Below are 24823 nucleotides of genomic sequence, written 5' to 3' on the forward strand. Positions count from 1 at the left end.
CTTCTATTAGGTCTGATGGATTCCTCTGTCCCAAAAAAACTTTGTCCCTCTGTCCCTAACTAATTATATTTCCCAAAATAATATAAAATATTTATTTATGTTTTTTATAAAAACAAATCCAATAAAATAACCAATTTTGATTGGTTTGGTACACCATTGGGGATACTAATGGGTACAGGTGATCCTCATCTTTGTGTGATGGTCATTGGTGTTAATTAGCGGAAAAAAGGAACATTTTTTAGTGGATTCACATGTCTAGTCTGCTACTTCTAAGACAATGACAATTTTTAGTAAGTTAATTAAAATTGAAAGTCAATATTAACAAAGTTAAATAATCAAGTCTTCCTAAACTACATTAATCAATTGAGTATAGAAATCATTGATGATGATGCTTAGGTGGAGATAGAGTTTACTAATCCTGAAAACGAGTGTATAATTAGAGTGAGGTGGTATAAATATACTCCAATGAATTTAGATTCATGTTTGTGTGTGATTCATATAGATCAAATGTCTCAAATCATGTTTCATATGTTGTCTCATATTAATTATAATAAAACAAAAACAATAAAAATAATAAATGTTTAAATTTTTTAATTGATATAGCATATTTTTAATTATGTAGATCAGTGTATAAGAGGATATGGTAAACAGATTTTTATTAATATTGTCACGTCCTCATATTTTAGTTCACACTTCTTTTCTTCATAGTTTGAAGTTGAAACTTTAAGGTATGGTTGTTAAACACATGGACAGACTGGGATGGTAATAAACAGAACTAAATAATGTAGACTTTTTATCTCAGTTTATATATATACGTTATCATGCATTCAAGATTTCAAACACGGCCCAAAATTAACCCCATAGAGAACTAATGATGGCCTCCAACGCAGTCTCAAAATCAATAACCATTAATCCCAACAATATTATTGTCGACCATGCAGTGTTAAATGTTGAAGAGTTGATGAAACATCAAAAGTACCATGCAACATTCTGTGTGTACCGTGTCCCAAAGTCACTGAGTTGTACCAAGCCAGAAGCATTCACACCTCAATTCGTGGGACTTGGTCCATATCATCATTGCATTCCTCAAATCTGCTTTGATTACTTGAAGATATCTGCACTTACCAGTGTCCTCAACCACACTAATGTCCTCACCAAAGTAGTTCAACAACTCAGTAACTCTAACCTTGCTTCCCTTATTCATGATTGTTATGACACTAGCATAGTGTTCAAAGATTATACCCTTTTGTACTTGATGACCGTGGATGCGTTATTCCTTTACGATTTGCTTAGCAATTCGGTCATTGTAACAGAAGATGAAGAAAGTGTTGAAACTGTGACCAAAGTAGACCTGAAAAGTTCCATTTTTGCTGCAAAACACAGGATGCCACTGGTTAACTATGGTGGTGTAGAGTTGACAAAAGATGCTATCATCAGGGACATTTTCATGCTGGAAAATCAAATTCCTATTCATATTGTAGAAGAAATCATGAAAGTCGTTGTCGTCAACATGGAAACTGAAAAACCACATCCACAATATGAAGATATGGGTTCTAAAATGCTACATTTCTGTAAAGCGCTGTGTCCTTTCGTCTACTCAGACCAGGAACTCTCCGATGAATCTGAAGAACCTATGAAAAATGTTCATTTGTTGGATCTCATGTACCATTTGATGTTGCGGGATCCAAACCCCACCCCTGATGAGGATGATCCCAACTTGAATCCTGATGAACATGAACCCAACTTCAATCCCGATGAGCATGAACCCAACTTCAATCCTGATGAATATGAACCCAACTTCAATCCTCGTGAGTATGATCCCAACTTCAATCCTGATAAAAATGCAGAACAAAGTGATAATAATAACTTCACTGGCTTGAAAAATATGTACCTTCTTATGTACTATATCATTGTGTGGGGGACTATGCCGGATGGCAAACCTATAATAGAAGAAGGCGAAGGGTGCCTTTACGATGCGGCATGTATCATAATGCGTTTAATTTTAATCTTGATTCTTCCTGTGCTATGTATTCTGGTTGTTTCTTTCAGTTTAGTTGCACTGTTACTTATACTAACAGTAGTTTTATTAAGATTCTGTTATCCTGCAATTGTAATTGTCCATAATATTCTTACCAAGGTTAACCTTCCATTCATGAAACCCATTACAAGTCTCTTAGGAATAGTTAAGAGCATACATGGATTTTTTGTTCAGAAGTTAACAAATTTGAACATGGATGTTGAGATTCCATCAGTGACAGAACTTCATCGAGGTGGGATCCACTTCAACCCAGCTTATGGAACCATCTCATCTAGTGAAAACCTTTTGCGACTTGAAGGGTCCACATTTTACTTGCCTAAGATAAGATTGGATCTTAATTCAGAAGTGATTATGAGAAACTTGGTGGCATATGAGTCATTGACTCAATCAAATAATTTATACTTAACAAGGTATGTTGAATTGATGAGATCTCTTATAAAGACTGCTAAGGATGTGAAGGTGTTGGTGGATGAGAAAATTATTCAGACAAAACTCAGTGATGCAAAAGTCGTGCAAATTTTCAATGAGATCAACCCCGTTAGGCCAACAAACACAGCAGATTTGGATGAAATCATTAACCGAGTTACTAACGTCTACCGTCAACTTAAACTCAAGAAGTTGAGAAAGTTTCTGGTTAAGTATGTTTTTCCTATTTGGATTGTTTTGGTGTGGGCTGCGATTATTGGATGTAGTATTCTACTGGTAGATTTAATTAGAGTCACCTTAGAAGGTAATGGGCAAGACATCATCAGATACATAACTTCTGATGTTATAAAAGTTTTTCGCTGGTTTTAGTTTTTCATGAATTACAAGTTTGATGTTTGTATCTGGTGCTTATTGTTTGTGTATGGAACTATTTGTAACATTTCTTGTACTCCAAGTAAGAAAGGATAAACCTTACCTTGTTGTGTTGTTATTATTATTTATTAGAGTAAATATTCATTTTAGTTTTTTATGTTTTTCGACATTGTCAAGTTAGTCTCTAATAAATTTAAAATGCTAATTTAGTCCCCAATCATTTTAATATGAGCTCATGTTAATCCTTCCGTCAACATCTGTCAGTTAACGCTAATGGCGTAGTGGATGTGGATTGTTAACTGCCGACTTAGCGAGACATTGAGATTTGGGGATAATGGAAGAGAGAAATGGGATGGAAGAAGACACTCAAAACAACATCGTTTAAAAAAAACAAAATTTTACACATCATCCAGTGATGTATTAGACACGACACGCTCACGTGGATGGAAAACGTCTTTGCTAAGTCAACAGTTGACAGTCCATGTCGACCACACCATTAACATTAACTAATACGTATGTACACAATGATTAATGTAGGCCCATGTTAAATTGTTCAGGACTAAATGAATAATTTAAATTTATTAGAGACTAACTTGATAAGATTAAAAATATGAATGACCAAAATGAGTATTTACTCTATTTATTATCACAGTTCTTCATCTCTCTTTGGCCCACCTATTATTTATCATTTTTCTTTCTTTCTCTTTCTAACACATTTACCTACTTCTTACACTAGCAAATGATAAGGGATGGAAGACAAAAAAATTTGTAATCTATTTGAGTGTAATTTGATTTTTTAGTGTGAAAATCCCTTGTCTTCTAAGGAAAAAAGTGGAATCCAAAATTGCCTATAAAGAAAAGAGATATTTGCAATATTATTACACTCAACTCGGTTTGACTGATAATCTAACATGATTAATCTAAGTCATTTTTGTTATTGGTAAGGTACGAAGACTGATATGAACAGATTAGATTTAATCACTTTAAAGTTTAAACATAAAATTTGTGACTCTATCAAATCTATAAGTCAATCAATTTCTTCTAAAAATATTAAAAACAAAAAATATAGTGGTTTCAAATTATTTGTAAAGTTGTTCATTATTATAGTGCTTTCAAATCGATAAGCCATTGAACTGAATGCAGCATGGTCCCTAGCAAATTCTGATTAGTAGTTAAAACAAAAAAATCGTAAAAGAAATGCATTTTTTTTTCTTCAATTGAAATGTATTGTTGGATTTATCGTTACTATTGGAAAATGTATTGATGGATATCCATGTGTTGTTCTCTCATTATGTACTGTGATATCATGTTCATCCATTATGTAGATGACAGATGAAAAATAGTGTTGATCATTATTAATACATAAAAATCAAATACATTTCTAAGTACTTGTAATGCTATTTTAAAATAAAAACACAAGGTGTCCTTAACCCTTTAGCATATCCAATTTTATTTTTGGCTACAAACACCTTATACGTGTTCATCCCTTCAAAAATTAGAATGCTACCTACTCAATGTACTTCCCAAACCAATCTATATAACTGTAAACAATAACAAAAGTAGGTGGTAGGTATTCTCAATTGCTCTCAAGAACAAGATAATCCCTCTTGTCATCCTTGCCCAAACTTTTCCTCATCTCAAGTTCTAAATTTAAAAAAAAACGACCAAGTGCAAGAGATTTCCACCTAGTGAAATTCGGAGGCAATAATCGTGCACAACCTTATACTTGCAAACGAAAATATTGTTTGAGGAGTTGAATCTGTGACCTCCAGGTCACAAGATAGACAACTTTATCCCTGGGTCAAGGTTCACCATCTTAGGTTCTAAATTAAATTTAAAAAATGCTGAATGGGAGATTTGAGGATCCAGTTTCTCATCTTATTCACTATTTTCATTAATTGTCTTTCCTTCTTTCAATTTTCATCCCTCAGGAACATGTACTAGCAAGGGTGGTCAACAATACTGATCAATGAAAAATGCAGCCTCCAGAAATGGACCAAGTATAAAAACCCTGCATTAGAATTAAAAGTAAATAATATGCAATTAGAATTCTTGTGATTCTTGAAGTTCTATAAGTATTAACAACATAAACCTCAAGGTAGGTCGGTATAATTTCTTAAACAAGAGGCTGGTGAGTGTAATTAAGATTCTCGAATAAGATAGCATGTCTAACATTTGCAATAGTTTAACTGGTTAATTAATTAAATTACAATTCTCTTGTTTTCTTAATCATCTATCCTTTTCTTAGTGAGGGTTGAGAGGAGGTAGAAATTTTGGTGCACCAGAGTTATCACCTACAACAGCTTGTGTTGCGAAAAGGTTCAACCTTACCAAACAAAAACATAGATAACTATCTAGTATCTACAGACTGAGTAATCAGTGAATGATTCAGAAAGAAACCTTTTCTCATCTAGGCTACTTGCTTGGAGTGTAATCTGGAACATATGACTCCAAAATTAATTGTGCTGAAGCGGGTGCTCTAATCTCCACAATCAAGTATGTGAACTTCCATTCATTGTCAGCCGGGCCTTTGAACATCTCGGCGAACACTTTTCCGTGCCCATGGGGCCCTCGGATATAGAAGTTAACCTGTAAATCATATTATCAACATAACTGATATTCACTGCTAAAAAATAAGTATGCACAATAGTACAAGAATTTAAAAGCTCGAAAATCACAGAAAATTAAAAATAAAATAGTAACAATGTCGCGTACTTTCCTTCTTTTCTTTCCTTTCTTTTTCTTCATCCCCCTCTTTGTCAAGTATCAAATTATTTATCATAAAATGTATACATGTCATTATACATGCAAATAAATTTGACTATATGCTAAAAATATTACCTCTACATGCTCAGCACCATCTTCATCAGTCCATACCCTGTTAGGAATTCTTTGGCGAGCAGCACGGTTTCTACTCTCTTGGCCGTAGCCTGTAATTGGATATCCAATCCTCACTCTGACCTGGTACAAAGCAAATCATGTTTGGATTTAGTGATTTCGTACGTTACAAAAAATATACATTGTAGAATTTGGTACTCGCTACAACATGATTGCAAAATATGCATGCACTCTATCACCCTTCATTGCTCACTGAAGTGTCTAGAGGTTTGTCAAGTTATTGTTTAAAGTGTAGAGCCCGGGTTGAACCTAAGTAGTCAATAGCGCGCTATCGCGCTGGGATAGCGGCGTTGTGGTGGTTGCCGGCCCTCCACCGCGATGGAGGGGAGTGTAGCGGCGCGGATGGCCGTCGCGCTTGTCGCAGGTCAGAAAGCAGTGACCTCCCGGGCCAAATCGCGGGTCAGAACCCGCTCCAACAAGGTTATGCAATGGAACCCTAATTTTTAAATGGGAAATGCCCATTTTGCCCTTATTTTTTTAATACGTGGCAACAAGACTGTGTGGAACCCTAGTTTTTAAAGAGGAAAAAATCCTTTTTGCCCTTATTTTTTAATCCATGGCAAAGTTTTTTTTAGGGTTTTGGGTAATTTACCCCTCCCTCTTCTTCTCTCCTAACGTGAAACTTCATGTTCTCCTTCTTTTCCTCTTTCTGCAGCAGAATACATGAAATCCTCTCCCCCTTCCCCTCTCCCCATTTTCCCTCTGCCCCTTTCCCCCTTTTCCCTCTCCCCTTCCCCTTTCCCCTCTCCCCTCTGCCCCTTCCCCTTCCCCTCTGCCCCTTCCCTTCTATGAATTTCTTTTGGTTTTCTCTCTTTACATGTTCAACACTTCCTGATTTTAATGAATTGCTTATATTATTATGTTCTTTGGTATATTTATATGTGGAGGGTTTAACATATAATTTTGTGTATTTTAACTTTTTCTTTGTGTATTTATATGTTTAGAATATAAATTACTTATATTTTTTCCCTTAGTTATAGCGGTCATCCCGCTACCCGCTATCCCGCTATAGTGTTTTTGGGTTTGACCGTTATGCTCCGCTATCCGCAATTGACTACCTAGGGTTGAACACTGAACTTTGGTAAACTGTAGCATATAAAGTGCTTCACCCAAAACCAACCAACTTCACAATGACGCCAGTATCGAGCAATTGAGCTATATATAAAGTAGTCAGACCCAAATAGTGGAGCGGTAAAGCATTTTTGGGGTTGGCCGCTATTGGCACATTCAGGGAAAACATATAAGTAAATTATATCACATGTGTATAAATTCTAAAAATAGATAGGTACACAAAATAAAAGACCTATTCATGAATAAAAATCAAAATTTATTATCATTGACATTCAAATTTAATATAGCTCAGATAAGTTTAAGCCTTTAAAGTAAAGAGTGTTTAGAAGACAAAAAGTGGGGAAGTTCAAATTCTCGAGAACTTAAAACATCAGAAAAGAAAAAGGAAAAAAAGAGTAGAGAATGGTTCAAAAATAGAAACATGGACCCACACCACGAGGAAGAAGTTATCCTACCACGAAGGGCATACCATCTCTAAATAAATGAAAAAAATCCCAGTATATACAAGACAAAATCCACCGGCTAAAACAAAGTGCATGAACTACATAGAAATGAATCTAAAGTCTAAACCCCATATACTATTACAGCCTGCAAGACACACCAAATGACCAAATGCACAAAAAAGTCAAAAAACCAAAAAGGAGGGTCTAAATGCACCACATAACACAATGCATACATTGGTCCAGTTTCTTTCATTTCAGTCTGTGACAGAATTGATTGCAGACCTGCGGTTTTTGGCTCTTGTCCTAGTCATGGACGAAACTCACCACAAAAGGCACTATTAACCCTGTGACGACCATGACTCAGATCCGCAACACCACAGGAGAAAGTGTGGCAGAGACCCGCTCAACCATGACATGGTTCCGCTATCGCTCACTATAGAGGTTTGACTAACTAGTTAGGTATATATTGAATGAATTTTAAATGACTGACCCAAGAGATAGGTTCTATATTTACAAATTACAGGTCTTCAAAGCATCTGCTATTTTGACTCCAATGACAGAACATTGAGCATTAGATTGTTAACAAAATTGAACATTGGGTTAAATGGTAAAAGCCGACAAGATTAATTTGAAAACATTTCCATCAGCGAAGTACTCTTACTAATTCTATTATCATGACTTCTTCCTACAAATGGTGATACCTGGGATGATAAGCATCTTTTGTCGTCTAACCAAACAAAATTGAGGATATTGGCTGGCCAATGAAATTTTTAAAACCTAAGTTGGATATGAAAGTAAAAGTTCACTCACCTGACCATCATCTTGAATTCTTTTGAGAGCCTTGTTATAGATCTTGTACCTGTTACCAACTTATAACAATCAGACTGATATTAAAGAAACAGAAAAACATAAAACACTGAATTATGACAAATTTTTTATAGCATAATGCAACACAGCCAGAAATAAAAATTAGACAGAATCCAGCTAGATGCATGGGTGGTCATTGGATATGATAATGTGATAGTGATCACTCATCCATCGAAAACTAAATAAGCATGCCAACTCATTCACTAGAAAAGTTCTGGTTGTCAAGCATTTTCATTTTAGACAACATAAATTGAGCAAGAAGATAAGTGTTTACTCCTTGGGTTGAAATATAAGCTCCTTGAAAACAGCATATCCGGCAGCAGCTGCAACTCCAAGCCCTGCAAGAATGATGACACTGTAGGATGCCCCCTCCACAAATGTTACTGGCTTCTCCGGAATGTTAAAGGTGGGAGCATTAAAGGGATCCTCCTCAACGTTTGTAATGTCATTTTTTGTCTATCAAACGAGTGGAAAACAAAATTTTAATTGTGAATTACAACAAAGAAAAGGTCAACAGAGTAATCATCACAGATTGCAATCCTCGATTAAAATCATCATCTTCAGTAAATCACACACTTCGGATTAAAAAATGGTGACCTGGTGTATAAGACTCTCACTAGTGGTTGAGGCTCACTCTCCTTTGTTAAATAGTAATAAGTTTTAATTAAAAATAATTAAATAATCATAAGTTTTATTTACGTGAATGGTACTTCAACATTGTGAGAAAATTCAAGTATATGAACATTCCAACAAAAATACTTGCATGCATGAAATATCCGAAGTTCAACGAGGTACATGCATTAAAAAGGAACGAAACTTTAGCAACGGTGCTGCTACAGTTGGTGGCAAACTCGCTTTCGGAAAAAACAATATGCATATTGGGCTTTACTTATTAGCCAGCAGAAATCATCGAGGAAAATAAATAAGTATACAAAGAAAGAAAAAAAAGAACCGTAGCTACACTAAAAAGATAATTTAGATCCCTAAGCTTATGAAAATTTGTAATCGAGTCCCACTTACCTATATCTTTATGGTTCCATTGATTTTACAGGGACCTACCTATATGAATTTTCCCAATAAGTACTTAGACTAATTTGAATTTATCTAGAAAGTTAATGATGGTTAGATAAAAGGAAATAGGGAATCCTCAGAGAAACTTAATAGAACCCTAACAAAAATGTTTATGAAGGATTAAATAACAAACAATCATAAAAATTCAAGAACTCGAATAAACACTTTTCTAGTACAGTAACCTATGTGAAATTATAAGTAATCACAAACCTTGTCTGTACTTTTTCCTTGTTTATTGGATGCGTTTGAAGACATAAACCTTGCATTGGAAGTTGATAATTGGTTTTCTCTAAATCCTCCTACTAAAACATTAATAAAAAATGTGAGTGAATGTGAAATGGAATGAAGTGGAGGGATATTCAAAATCTTCAAACCTGTTAATGTTGGTTGGAAGCACGGCGAGGCAAGATTCCCGGCGGCGCGTCGAGTGTACGAACGCGTTTCCGACAGCGTTGTTGTAAGAGAACGCGTTTCTAAGGAAGATAAGGAAGCGTTGTGGGTTCTACATGCTGAGGATGCAGAATGGGACAAGATCCTGCGAAACATGGTACTTGGTCGAAGGTGGTGCGGCGCGTAGAAACAAGGCGACTCTATTCGACTAACACGGTGCCTATGAGTTAATATGACCTATGAGTTATGGCACCTAAGTTTTGTTATCCTTTCATTTAAAAATTTAACATGAGAATTACTATGTATTTGAGACTAAAAAAGAACATGACAATTAAATCAGATGAGATAGAAAAAGAGAAAAATATATTTATATTCACAGTGTATGAGATTTATACATTATAATTATATTATTCATCATTGATGTTTAATTATTAATGTCTATTCAAAAAAAGGAAATACGAATGAGTGGTGTATAATATATTGGTTGTACATAATAAATCTTTACACTCTTAACGCATAGATATTATATTCATAGAAAAATAGTTAAGAAATAAAAAACATAATTCAAACATAAATACATCAACTAACAAGATGTTGATATAATAGTGTAAGGTTCCGCTACATCCAAAAAGGAATGACTAGATTCTTCTGAGCGACATTCCTAAGGAGTGATTGTCAACATTCTGAAAAACTACCATGTAAGAGGATACCATTGATAGTACAAAAAATCATAAATATATAATTAGGATTTCAACCCAAATCATTTTACTAAATCAACAAATAAACATAAAATTAGGATTTCAAGATTATGATGAAAATATTATTTAACTATAGATTTTAGCATGATAATACAATTACAAGTAAACAATGTAGGATTAGCATAATGTCACAATTAGCATAATATTACAATTATGATACTTTCTATATATTTAGATAATTAAGACTTGCAAGTTTGGGTACCACCTTACCCACACTTACCTCGTTTAGCAACAGGTTTTAAAATCTCTTATACTAATCACCTTTGAGTCCAAAAACATAGACTCAGGCCCGATCAGCCACACGTACTTCCAACGGGTAGTAAAAGACTCTAGCCTACCCGCTCATTTGGTCAAATCACAATTGGATTGTATATAGTCGGGTTTCATTAGAACTATAGTTGGGTTTGAGTTGAAAAAATAGACTTCATCAATATTTATGATTGATTGAGGGACAAACATGATCATATCCAACTCGTCTTATAGTCACCAATGGCTTCTATTTGCACGTGTTTGTTCAAGTGAATGCATGGTAATTTCATCTCTTTGAACAAAAATAGATACTGTATTTTGTTACGACGATCTATATGTTGGTGTAATTATATATTTTTAATTGTGTTTTATCAATTATTTTCTAGCTATTTGGGACATTTTTTTGCAAATAATATATTGCCACAATGTACAAAATCATTTCATAGTCACTAATTTTCTAATTTTTTTTATATATGTATGCAATTGAAATATAAAAATATATATTATTTCATATGGCATGTTATATATTCATAATAATAAATAATATTAATAATATTTTATATAGAGGGTGATACATTATATTTAATTAAGTCTAAAATTAGGTTAAATTTAAAAGTTAACTAGTTGGGGTGTTTGTGCCCAATTAGGATCAATTTGTAGGTAAAAAAAATCATCGGATCCAAACACATAATTAATATGTGGTTGATCCTGGTTTATTTACATTAAAACATCTCACTCAAACCAACGAGTATTGGTTCAAGTGGTACATGTTTGATTCATCTTAAGCAAGGTCACGGGTTCGAGTCTTGTGGATAGAAAAATATTCGCTGAGAGAGTTAACCTCACATACATGTGGATGTTCCCGGCTCGGACATGATTGCCTTCACTGTGAGGATACATGTGGGAAACCCAAAAAAAAAACATCTGACCCAATCTGATGAAGATATTATATGTGGTTTGTATTTGCTTGGACTTATTTTTTTATATAAAAGATAGGAACTTTATACATGCAGTTCAAACTCATAAACATGACTAAAATATTAAGTCTGATACACTTTAACGTGGCAAATATACACACATTTATGTTAATATTGTCAAAACATTGATACAATACTATTTATATATACTACAAAATCATAATATCACACGTCCTCAACTTTGTTCCTATCACCTTGTTAGTATAACAAACAATGACGGTATAAATTTAAAATTTTCTATATCAAACGCCACAACATAAGTAAGGTCATGATAATGAGTAAAGCCATTTTATTTATACCAAGCTGTACTCATTCAAAAGTAATAATTAGATACATTGATGGATGACATTAATTTCTGTATATTAGAGAAAACAAACATAACAAATTAATTATACTTATAAAAAGAAATTTCATCTCTATGTTGTAAACATTTTACATAAGTGCAAGAATATATTACTTAGAGAGTACATATTTTTTAGTCATATCAAATGTACATTAATAAATTTAACATGTGACTAATTGATTGTTGAATATATCGGTTTGGATCGGTTTGATTCGTAGATTTGGATCCATAATCGAAACGAACAGATCGATTTTTGAAAAATCAATTCAACACAATTCAGCATACAATTTTTTACATCTTAAATTTATTTGGGATCGGTTTTTCAACTTTTTTTTAACATGTCTAGATTTGAACATCCATGCTAACTACTTCAATATTTAGGATTGAGTTAGTGTTCGAGTTCGGACTTAAAAAATAACTTCATCAGTATTTAAAATGGATAAGAAATAAGTCTTATTCAGGCTAACGTAAACTCGTGGTCACCCTTACCAATTGTTACACTTGGGTCCTCTTTATCCATTGTGACCCATAATAAGACATGTGTGAATATTTATGTTTTTTTATTTTGTTGAAATAAGATGAAATTAACTTGTAAATTATAAAAGATAAATTGTTTTTAAGGAAGATTAGGTAATTAGAATTAAAGCATCCGGAGTCAATAGAAGGTATACATGGTTTGTAAAAAATTGTTTGGTGTATTGAATTGGAACTTTTTTAATGAGATATTGAACAAGTAATTTTAAATTTTAAATAAAATTATAAAAGTTATATTGTTAGTTTTTCTTCAAGGGAGATACATACTTTGAATTAAAGCATCTGAACCGATAACTTTAAATTTACAATTACTTATAAATATTTTAATAATTTTGAATAGACTAAAATTTTGTAAATTGAATTTAAATTCTACGGAATTTCCAATTTTTTATTTCAAATACATTTTATTTTCTTTTGACACTTTCGATTGTTCACAACTTCAAATTTAATCTAATCTTTTCAATTTACAGTTTTTAAGATAAATTGATTTTTTAAGATAAATTTATGGTTTTTGCCATTTCTTTAAAAATTGGAGTTATCATTATATTTTTATGGACAAAATGAAAGCAACCATATTTATGCCAAATTTAGATAATCTTAGTCATTTAACTGGATTTTAGAGTTTCAAATGTCAATTACATATCGAAAAATGTATTAATATCCCTTTCGCATGTGCTAAACCTTGTAATATCATGAATTATACATTAGATTTGTTGAAATGTTTTTAATTTTTATTATTTAAATATTAAAGGACTAAAATTATATTTCTTAATTTTACATCTCACAACAATTAACATATTTTTTGGGAAGAATTTTTTTATGATTTGGATGACTTTTACCTCAAGTGAGAAAACACGATAGTGACTGCATTAACTCTTCTAATTTTTAGAGGTTATTATTATAAGGTTAAATGGAAAGTCGAACATTTATTTGGTGAATGAATATAATTGTAATATTTTTTTTGTATCTAGCTCATAAAGTAATAATCATTTCTCTCTCTACAATATTTCACTCCTCTCTCTCTCACTCATATTATCTTTATTTATTGTTCAACATGTTTCCTGATTGTACTTTTTAACTAAATGAATGATGTTATACATTATTACTCGTTGTTATTAGGTCAACTGTTATAATTATTATTCATGTTTTTGTATTTAGATCATCAAGTAACTAATCATTTATTTTGTCTGAGTTCTCTCGCCCATGTTTATTTCTCCTCTCTCTTTATATTTGTTTATGCAATTTTTGATTCACATCTAATCTAATACATTTCATCAAAACAAATTACAAGAAATATTATAAGTTATTTCCCCCTTCAACGTTGATTTAAATGCAATATGTAGTATGGTTTATATTTTAAAACATACACCCATATATAATTTATTACTTTATCTTGTCTTAATAAAATTTTATAATCATTTTTTTTAAATAATTTGTCGTAAGAGTTTTTGAATATGAAATAGTATAATTTGACACATAGAATAATTGACTGTTTGTTAAATTAAAATGATATAAAATTTTACTCTGTATTAGTATTATTGTTATTTCAGCTTCATGGTTTTTGTTTACTAATTATTTTTTTAAAGAAAATTTTACAAATTGATATGAACATATATAAATAGATATACATTTTTATGAACCTTTAGTCAAAACAGATTTATAGCTATCCATTGTTTGGCAATATTTATTTGTACCTATATAGCAAAATGTTGTTTTTGCCTAAAATTCAAAAAGAAAAAAACAAGGATTGACACGATTAATACATTATAATAAGAAAAATCATGGAGGAACTAAAGACACCTAAACCATGAAGCCCATAAAACTACAGAAAGAATAAGAAAGGAACCTACAAAAACCACACTATTGTGACTTACAAAATCAATACTTAAATTTGACACCAATAATGCGTTAATCCAGTGATGTAAGATTTCAATAGGATTGGATGTAGGGATGACAAGAGGCATGGTGGGCATGGGTAGTGTTTTCTCATTACCAAACCCGCAATATTTGCGACTACATATGCGGGTAATGGATATTTGTGGATACCCAATAAGTTTTTTATTTTAATTATATATTTATATAATTTGTAATAATTAATATGTAAAAATGATTATTATATGAATAATATGATACATATACTTATAATTATAGTCAAATACATATAATTTATTATGATATAATAATAAAATATATGATATATAATCTTAAAATAATAATAAAGATATATAAAAATTTAATTAAAAACTAAATATTAAATTCGTGGGCACCCGCAGGGCGGATATCGTAAAACATGTTCTCACCCATAAGCTATTTTTGTGGGTATTTCCCCGGGTACTCACGGGTCAGGTTTTTTTGCCGTCCCTACTTGGATGACTAAATGTTTAAGAGTTCGATTTCTGTAAACGACATTTGTTGGGAGGAATACTCACACACCCGAAATAGATTAATTTCTTTTGTTAAAAATGTGATAGAGTACCAAAAAATTTAAATTTGGGTAAGAAAGGAAAAACAATAACTTCCCATCCTTGTTGCTCAAATCTTCTATGTTGTCACCCTTGACCCTTTCTTCAAATCTTCTCTTTCTCTTTGAAAAGTCATCGCCCTTTGAAAATAAACTAATTTTTATATTTTTTTTCTATTTCTAACCCAAAAGCTGTATTTTTATTAAATAAAAATAGCTTATTAAACTCACCTCAAAAGTCAGAGTATGTATGACAACTTTCTTTCTCTCCCTCCTATACCTTCATTGATTTTTCATCACCTTCATAATTTTCTCATTTTCTGGTTCCTCAAACAAAAGCATTCATTTTTTTCTTAAATTGGTGAGTTAGTGCATTTTGTCTCTTCTTCCTTTCCTCATATTTCCAATGCTGCGTTTTTCATTACTCTCCCCTCTAACTACTTCACCTTCTCATTCATCTTCTTCCTATGGTGTCATGCATGGGATCTCTCCCCAGAAGAAAAATCTGAATTAAAAAAATCATATTTTGTTTGCTATAATTTGTATTATTAAAAAAACAAATGATATTATGATTGACTTTTCTTTTATTATTATTTTCATTTTTCTAAGAAACAAAAGCTGATAAGGAAAGTTGATGTATTTAATTTACTATAGGGTGTTATATGTTACAAACATATCTGTTACTGTACTGAGAATTGAGAGAGAAAGAGTTTTGACTTTAGTTGCTGTGGAAAATAATGGCTTCATTATCATCATGGTGTTCTTTCACAAATCTGGAACGCTTGCTACAATGTTTCACACCAGATATTCCTAAGCGGATTTTACCTAAGGTAACCTATTTTGTTTTATTTCATTTTTTTATTTCGTGTCGGGAACAAGCGACCAATCAAATAGTAAAATAGTAGAAATACGAGAATAATACAAAAAATTTGGTAGCAAAACTCGGTTAATTCTACCAATATCTCTGATAGCATTGAGAGACTAACACTATGTATTAGAAAATTATGATGGATATAATATGTATACACTAATACTGTAAGGTTTTTTATACTGTCAGTAAATCATTCACCATTGATTTATTAATTATTATTAATTCTTGAACAAAAATAATACAAATCAATGGTGGATAATATACTATATTGTATAAATTTTTACACTATCATGAATAGATTTTAAACTGAAAGAAAATGTAGTAGTATTAATTAGATATCCAATTGCTTTGATTGGCTCACCATTTTATTTACTTTCAAATCGAAATTCCACTAATTACGAGATTGATCATGTGGAAGTTTGTGAAAATTTAATTATGCATTTGTTTTACCTACTTTTTACTAGAGGTGTTCAAATCCAGACCGGTCCAAAACAAAAACCGCAAACTGATCCAAAGTAGACCGAAACCGCAAAAACCGAATGTATTTGGATCGTATTGGATTTATTTTTTAAGGACCGATCGGTCTGGTCCGGTCTTCGGTTTCACGTCTGGGATCCAGACCGATCCAGACTGGACCGATATTATTAAGTTAACTAAACTATATCACATAAGCATTAAGCAGTAAGCTAAACACAGCAAAAACGCATATAAACTGTTGTAACAATATGAATATCGATGCTTCTAATCTTGCTATTAAAATAATCAATTTTTTCTTCATTGTTGTGGTTATTACCTTGTTGATGTTGTAGGCTAAAATTGAAGGAATTTATATGTTTATATCTAAAAAATAGACTGATCCAAACCGGACCAAAACCGCATATGATATTTGGACCGGATTGGATCGGACATCTTAATATAAATGGACGGACCGGACCGCATACTAGTTACGTGTTTGGATCGGATGATTTTTTGCTTAAAAACCGATCCAAATGGACCACGAACACCCCTACTTTCTACCATTGGTCCTTGAGTTAGGACAAAGGTATATTTTTTTAGCTTTTATATAGTTGAAGTTACTTTGAAGGAAAAGAATATAAGATATGAGAAAATGAGGAGAATTTGATATCTTCTCAAATTTGGTTTTAAAGAGAAATAGAAAATAGAAATAAAATTATGGTGAGTCTCATACAAATTATTATTTCTTCATATGTGTGAAGAAAGCCGGAAGAAATACTAAATTTGAAAATGACTAAACTAACCTCATTATTCACACTATTACATTGTGATTAAGAGATAATATACATATTAATTGACACTATTATAAATGTAATTATTATTTTAGTTTGATAAGAGTTTAAGTAAATATAAATTTAATTACTTAAATTTTAAAATATTTTATTTAACCTAAATTTACAAATAATTTTTATATTAGTCCAATAAAATAATTTAAAATGACATAATTGTTCATTCAAGAAAAACTCACCCCTCTTTCTCTTTTATTTCTTTCTTCTTTAGTTTATATTAAATAACTTTTAATTCTAGTATATTTCTCACTTCTTCTATTATACTTTTATCCTTTCTTTCTATGTTGGATTTTCTCATCTTCTACCTTATTGTCATATGACTCTTATAGCTTCACTCCTTCATCTTACCTGATATGTGAAGGTGGCCAATAATTGGGTCACTCGTAATGATTTGAACAACTCAATAAAACTAAATTTGGATTTTAAAAAAATAGAAAAATCTAAATTAATTATTATCTTAATGTCTTTATTATAATTAAAGTATAAAAAAGTTCTTACCAAATAATTTAACGCGAGAGTTTTTAAGAATTAATTTGAGATTTTCAATTTTTAAAATCAAATTGTTATATACTTATAAGCAATTTTTTAATCATTATTTTAATCAACAATATGTATTTGATTTGTAGTGGTTAGAGTTATGACTTATGAATGCTGTTCTTATATATATTATTGGCAATTTGAGAGCCATGCTCATGGGCTCTTTCGCCCGCATGTTTTGTGCGGTTGAGAATGAAAAATGTGCCTATCTGTCATAAAATGTATGTTCATTATACAGACATATTTCAAATGGGTCATGGGTAGGTAAGATAGTCCACAGACATCAATGAATATTACAATAAGAAATTTGATGGGTCAAGTATGGCAAGAGTAATTCATTTTCTCACTACTTGAGTACAATATAGCAATTTTCCAACATATAATATCTTACCAATTAACTGCATGTCCGGTTTATGCAAAACAAAGTGTTATGGTTTGTGTTTTGAATTCTAATGTCACACTATGCATTCATATAATCTCAAATATGATAACGTGAATATTGCAATGTTTCAGCTGTGAAATAAGAAATAAGAAATAATATATAATATATTGCAATGTTTTATGTACTAAATTATTTTTAGTTTTCTTTTAATTTAGGGCAGCTCTCAAGCTTGCTATGCCCATGTTTATGGCGGACAATCCATGATATTTCATGTCCTATTTAAAAATGGGTATGTCAATACCCATCCTAATTTCGTTAGGCATTGTATGAGCATGGGTATGCACAAGGAGACAATGTGGCCCTAATTGCCAATATTATTCATATTTATATTATTATGATTAGTATTATTTTTTGGATTTGATATGTATATATTGATAGTGGAATGATTTTTTACACTGTCATCAATCATCTACAATTGATTTGTTAGTCACCATTGACACTCAACAAAAATAATAGAAATCAGTGGTGGATGATAGACTAATAGTGTAAAAAAATTACACTGTGAGTGGATAGATTTTAAACTCTTATTTTTTTTTGCAACCATTTATTTTCCTCCAAAGGTGCTCCACTAATGTTTATCATTTGCTTGTTCTACGTTACACCTTGCTACATGATTATGCACCTTCTTATATTATTTTCATGGACCTTTGTTCAATTTAGAGAATGGAAATAAGGAGCCAAATAAAGGAAAAAACAACAAAATAGAGGTTGCTATTACATTCACTTTGCTTGATATTGTTTATAACGGATAATTGAGTTAAATCATCTACGGATCATATTTTTAGTAAATGTCTTTGACTAGACAATAGCTTTTGCTACTTTAGAGTTAATAAAACGCGTTTTTTTGTATTTTATTAAGCCACACGTCATATGGTCTCATGTAGTTATACTTTTTTTAGTATAATATATATGTATTCTTATAGTAAAAATATATACACATCAATATAATATCTAGTATCATTCATATTTTTTAAGAATTAATAATGATAAGTCATGAATAATATACTGGAATGTATAAAACTCTTATATTATTAATGCATATATTTTTTTCTATTTTTTACTCTATAAATTAATACTAAAGAAAATAAAATATTTCCTCGTAACAGATAAATTATGTGTCATATTTTTTCTATTTTTTAAAAATATTTTTAGAAAAAATGACTAAATAAAATATTTTAATAACCGGAAGAGTAACTTATTTCTTTATATAAATAACACTTTATTATGTTTGTTCTATAATATTAATGCATTCTTGGTCCAATTGTAGTGAGCATTTTTTGTTTCTAGCCACGTCTAAAGTGGAAATAAATCAGTGTTGACCTTGTAGCACAATTCTCACTGGGGGAAATTACGGGGATAGTGTAGTTTGATTACACTATCCCAGCTTTAGTGTATGTTTTGAATTAATTACGGGATTGTGATATTTTTATGAAACTCGTGGATGACATCCACGAGTTTGGCAAAGTCGTGGACCCCAGCCACGATTTCACAGGAAAGTCGTGGATACCATCCACGATTTCCCTTTATTATTCTCTCTCCTCATTGAAATCGTGGATAGGGTACACGACTTCCATTGTTGTGTACCCGGTACACGAGATTGCATGGGCTATTTACGAAACGTTTTATTTGTTATTTTTTTTTATTAATTTATTAAAATAATGTATTTGAATATGATAATTTTAGTTCCCAGACCCACGATTTCCCTTTAATTTTCTCTCTCCTCACTGAAATCGTGGATGGGGTACACGACTTCCAGTGTCGTGGACCCCATACACGAGTTTGCATGGGTTATTTCGTTTTACGTACTTTTTTTTTTGTTAAGTTATAAAATTAATGTATTTTGAATATGGTAATTTTAGTTAAATGATTATTTTTGTATTTTAGTATGGTAATTTAACATGTTATAATTTTAGTTAAGTTAATGTATTTTTGTAATTTTTTAGTATGGTATTTTTTTATTTTTTTGGAATTGTCATAATTTGTAAGTTAAAATTAAAAAAATAAGAAAAATGGAATTGGAAATGGAAGAAAGTTTCATAAATTGTAATTTAAAATTCAAATACATTTAATTAGCGGGAAAAAAATATCCTAATGGCGTCTATGAGATGATGTTCCACATCCAGGTGTCTTTCTCCTTCGAGGTGGTTGAACTCTTAGTTGTTGTTGTTGTTGCGATTGATTTTGTCTTCCACCTCTAACCAGTTGTGGCTGCTCCTCGTCTTCGTCTTCACTATCGTCATCATCTTCATCGTCATCGTTTGTTTGGGAAGGCATTGTCGGCTGATAATATTGTTGAGAGTTGAATGCCGAGAATGGAGTATTTGAAGTAGTGCCAAACATTGATGGCATTCCTTGAAATTGTGAAGATGATGGTAATTGAGAGAAGGAGTAGTCACCCATTGCTCCGTAAGGTTCAAACCCAAACGGATGTTGTTGTTGTTGTTGAGGAGCAGGAGTCTGAGTGTATGCCTGCGGAAAAGTATCCGTCTGAGTTTGACTCTCATATTGTTGATATTCAGGTGCAAAAGGCATTTGGAACTGTTGTGGAGGAGGAGCTTGAGAATTAGTTGAGGAGAAGGCGGTTGGAATTAGTTGAGCAAATGCTTGCATCATCTCATTGCAGTTGTGATGGACGTCATTCAATGACTGCAACGGATTTGGAAACACATTTGTAGGAGCACATCTATCCCGAATCATTTTGATAAAATTGTACTGAATAAATGGAAAAATTTAATTTGTTAGAATATGTCATCACAAAATAAAATAAAATAAAATAAAATATACTTAGAAATGTTTTTGTTATTACCGATCCGGCTGAATATGCTCCATCTGGAGATATGTATTTCCTTGTCCTTTGTAAGTACCATTGCATATACTGCGAGTAATGGTACAAAGGCTGGTTATCGGGAAAACCATTGACCACATAGTTTTCCCGGTTATTCCAAACCTAAATCCACTGGTCATGCTTTTGAGGCCAGTTGTAGTCATTTTTCCCACGTAGATCCATCTTGTGTTGTTTCTCCAGATTAATTGGATCTTCTGGGATGGGTTGTTGTAGACCAAACTGTCTCATCACCCGATCAACAACATGCCACTCAACAAGTGTAAAGCATATGAGTGGTACACGTGCTCTGACTACATCAGGTATGGGGCCCACATAGGTAATGTTCCTATATGGGGTCCACACAAACTAATATATAAACAAAGTTAGTAATTAATGAATACAAGAATAGTTAGAAATAATAGTAAATATATTAAAAATTAGAATTTACAGAAATTACCTGATCAATGCGCAAGCGATCTAACATTGACCGTATTATGTTCGTTGCATGACCAGGGATGTTTGTGGTGATTAGATGTTGCGCCCACCTAAAACCCCACCTAAAATGTAATGTAATTGGTAGTTATTATTAGATAAATAATTTCAAACAAAAACTATTGTAATTTGAAGAATTTTACTAATAAAATAATGGAAAAAAATATACCTTTGCACTAAAGGGAAAGTTTGCCAGTCATTGTTGTGTACTCTTGGAGGTAGCATTGGGATGCGGTCATATGCCCATGACTGTAGTAAATGCAAGCATCCACCGATTTCAATTTGGTGACTTATGAGTGCCGCACGACATATTCAACGATAGAGACATGCCAATACCGCTGAACCTCAACTATATTGGAATGTCTGTGACAAGTCTTCCAACAATGGGAGTTACATCAGGTGGACTCGTGATCCTGATGTATCTGGCATGAGGAAGCCTCCAATCATGCGTAATATAAACGCTCTTGCATGTTGCTCAATAACAACATCATCAGCATGTGGTGGTAGAACCGCAAAAGTTGAGTCGAGCCAACTCATTTGGATTATTTGACTCATACTTTGTTTGTTAGTTGGGATTGCACCCAACAAGTTGTGACAAATCATTTCCCAATTACCACTTGTAATGCCAGTAACAGGAGCTCCATTTATTGGCAAACCAAGTTGGTATGCGACATCTTCAAGAGTTACTGTGCACTCGCCAACAGGTAGATGGAAGGTGTGAGTCTCCGGCCTCCATCTCTCAACTAATGCTGTAATTAGGTGGTTGTTGATTTCGATTGTTCCGATATCGAGAATATGCCCAAATGCCATGTTACGAATAACTTCTAATATAGGTGCAGAAGGTAAATTTTGCCAAAAATTGTACATTGCTCGAAAAGTCACTTCTCCACCATTCCAAATGTTGGTGGATACATGATTTTTTTGTAGGGTGAGAAGGGAGGGGTTAACTGGACCTGGACCAATATGTTCCATTTTTTTTAATAGAATTTTCGGGAAATGAGAGAAAGTAGGAATTTAGGAAGTAAGATTTCGGATGGCTTGGCATAACAATGAAGGTGCTGGAGGGTTCAATTTATAGGGTTGGAAGTCGTAGATGGGGTCCACGACTTCACCAAACTCGTGGATAGGGTCCACGAGTTCGTACCTGACAATGGTACTTGTGCCCTAGCCACGCTTCAGATTCCCTGTCTAAACCTAGCCTGAGCCAAACTCGTGGGTGCTGTCCACGACTTCCATTGAAGTCGTGGCTGACATCCACGACTCTCTTTAAATTTCGTACACAGAACTCGTGGATGGCATCCACGAGTTTCATTAAACCCTAGTTACCTGCACCAAAGTCGTGGATACCATCCACGACTTTCATTGAATTTTCTGATTTTCTGTTTTTTTTTAATTCATATTTATTGATGTATTTATGTGTTGTGTTTTTTTTGAAATATGAATTTGGTACTTCCGAATTTATTTGAATTTTGAAATTTTGAAATTTGTTTGAATTTTGAAATTTTGAATTTGAATTTTGAATTTGTGTATATTAAATTGATGTGTTAATGGACTATATTTAGAAAGTGTATTTTAAATTGATGTGTTAATGGATTATATTTAGAAAGCGTATTTTAAATTGACGTGTTAATGAATTTTATTACACAAATTATATATGAACACAATTGTATTAAAATTAATGTAATTACACAATTGTATTACACAATTGTAATAAATTGATGTGTTAATGAATTTTATTACACAAATTATATATGAACACAATTGTATTAAAATTAGTTACACAAATTGATGTGCTAATGTAATTAAAAATCCGAATATGTATGTACACAATTGTATTACACAAATTATAAAATTACAAAAAATATTACAAAATTACAAAAAATTACACAAAAGTGGAATATTACATCACTTAGTTTTGCCTTGAACTTTGTCCGGCTTCGGTACTTCTGAAAGGGCATTTCTTCCTATTGTGTCCTTCACTCTTACACCACCCACATTTTCTAGTTTGTTGGGACTGAGAATCATCCATTTCATTGTGTATACGTGTAGTTTTTGGTCTTCCAGTACGGTTCCTACGCATAAGGGGATTAGGAATGAACGTTGGACCTAAGTAAGAAGGCCAATATTCTTCATTTGCAATGGGTTGAAACTCATGTCCATAAACCTTCTGTAAGTTCTCTAACCTATAAATCGGTGATATAAATTGGCCATAGTCTAAGTTCAATGATGCACAAGTAGCAATAACATGTGAACATGGCAATCTAAGTGATTGAAATTCCCCACAATCACACCAGTTGTCCATTAATCTAACTGTGTATACTCTTGCGTATCGACTACCACCGGTACTAGCAACTTCGACTTCCGACACTCCTGAATCCCTCGAAAAATTTCGTACAATATGGCAAGTAGCTTTTCGATTATTTTCATTAATCACCTTACTCAATTCTTCGCAATAAACATGACCCGCCCTGATCATGTTATTTGCTTCATTTCTATGGTGTAGAAACCAGGAGTTTAGTCTATGATATGTTGCTCTAACAAGTGCAGTAATAGGCAAGACCCTTGCTCCTTTCAGAACCGCATTTACATATTCAGCCAAATTTGTCGTCGTATGGCCGTACCGTCTCCCCTCATCATATGATTGGGTCCATTTTTCTTTTGGGATTTTATCTAACCACGCTGCCGCCCTAGAGTTTTTTGACGCAATACAACAAGCATTCTCTCAAATTATTCTCTCAAATCTTGGCCGCATCAATTCATAGCCTACAAAATATTCACAAAAATCCAACATACAAACAGTTTCACATAATTGACATTCATTTCAACACTTACTCATTTCAATGACTTTTTCTTTCAGATCATTATCTCTGAACTCCTTGTTGAAATTGCTAGCAACGTGGCGGGTGCAATATACAGAATGACCATCACACCATTGAGGGAGCTCAGTACGTAATGCACCTAATAAACCTGTACCCCTATCTGATATAATGCAAATATTTGGTTGTGGGGTAACATATGTCCGAAGATTGTAGAAAAATCATTTCCATGCTTCTTTGGTCTCTCCTTCTACAATGGCAAATGCTACTGAGGAAATATACGTCTGTTACCATCTTGGGAACTTGCTATTAACAAAGTTCCAGTATACTTTCCAGTCAAAAACGTCCCATCAACTTGAAGGATTGGTTTGCAAAAACCGAATCCTTCAATGCACGACTTGAAAGCCCAAAACACCCTATCAATAACTAAAGTATTATGTTCATCAAGGTTAGATGCTGAATATCTTACAATTGTACCTGGTGCATAATATTGAACAGCATTCAACCAACGAGGTAACTCCTTGTATGATTCCTCCCAATCACCATAAATTTGGGTCATTGCTATTTGTTTAGCAGTCCAAGCCCTCCTATATGTGACCGTATAACCAAAACGAGTTACCACTTCCTTCACTAATGCTT

At 32.6% G+C, this 24823-nt stretch overlaps 2 protein-coding genes across 5 annotated transcripts; one reads left to right on the plus strand and one right to left on the minus strand.

The window, feature by feature from the left end:
- LOC109353824 (putative UPF0481 protein At3g02645) lies at positions 875-2833 on the plus strand. The gene has a single exon (XM_019596187.1). It carries the CDS (start codon positions 875-877, stop codon positions 2831-2833), a length of 1959 nt encoding a protein of 652 aa, XP_019451732.1.
- On the minus strand, positions 4383-9853 carry LOC109354913 (probable mitochondrial import inner membrane translocase subunit TIM21). Of its 4 annotated transcripts, none has more exons than XM_019597727.1 (7): positions 9561-9853; positions 9397-9482; positions 8390-8571; positions 8059-8107; positions 5678-5797; positions 5238-5425; positions 4383-4850 (listed from the first exon to the last, which is right to left on the minus strand). In XM_019597727.1, exons 1-6 carry the CDS (start codon positions 9730-9732, stop codon positions 5252-5254), a joined length of 783 nt encoding a protein of 260 aa, XP_019453272.1. In that variant the 5' UTR covers positions 9733-9853; the 3' UTR covers positions 4383-4850; positions 5238-5251. The 4 variants fall into 4 exon arrangements, with proteins under 4 accessions (XP_019453272.1, XP_019453271.1, XP_019453269.1 ...); XM_019597726.1 differs by having other exon boundaries at positions 9397-9485; XM_019597724.1 differs by having other exon boundaries at positions 9397-9488.

This window comes from Lupinus angustifolius, chromosome LG08 (assembly GCF_001865875.1).
Source record: "Lupinus angustifolius cultivar Tanjil chromosome LG08, LupAngTanjil_v1.0, whole genome shotgun sequence".
Taxonomy (NCBI): Eukaryota; Viridiplantae; Streptophyta; class Magnoliopsida; order Fabales; family Fabaceae; genus Lupinus; species Lupinus angustifolius.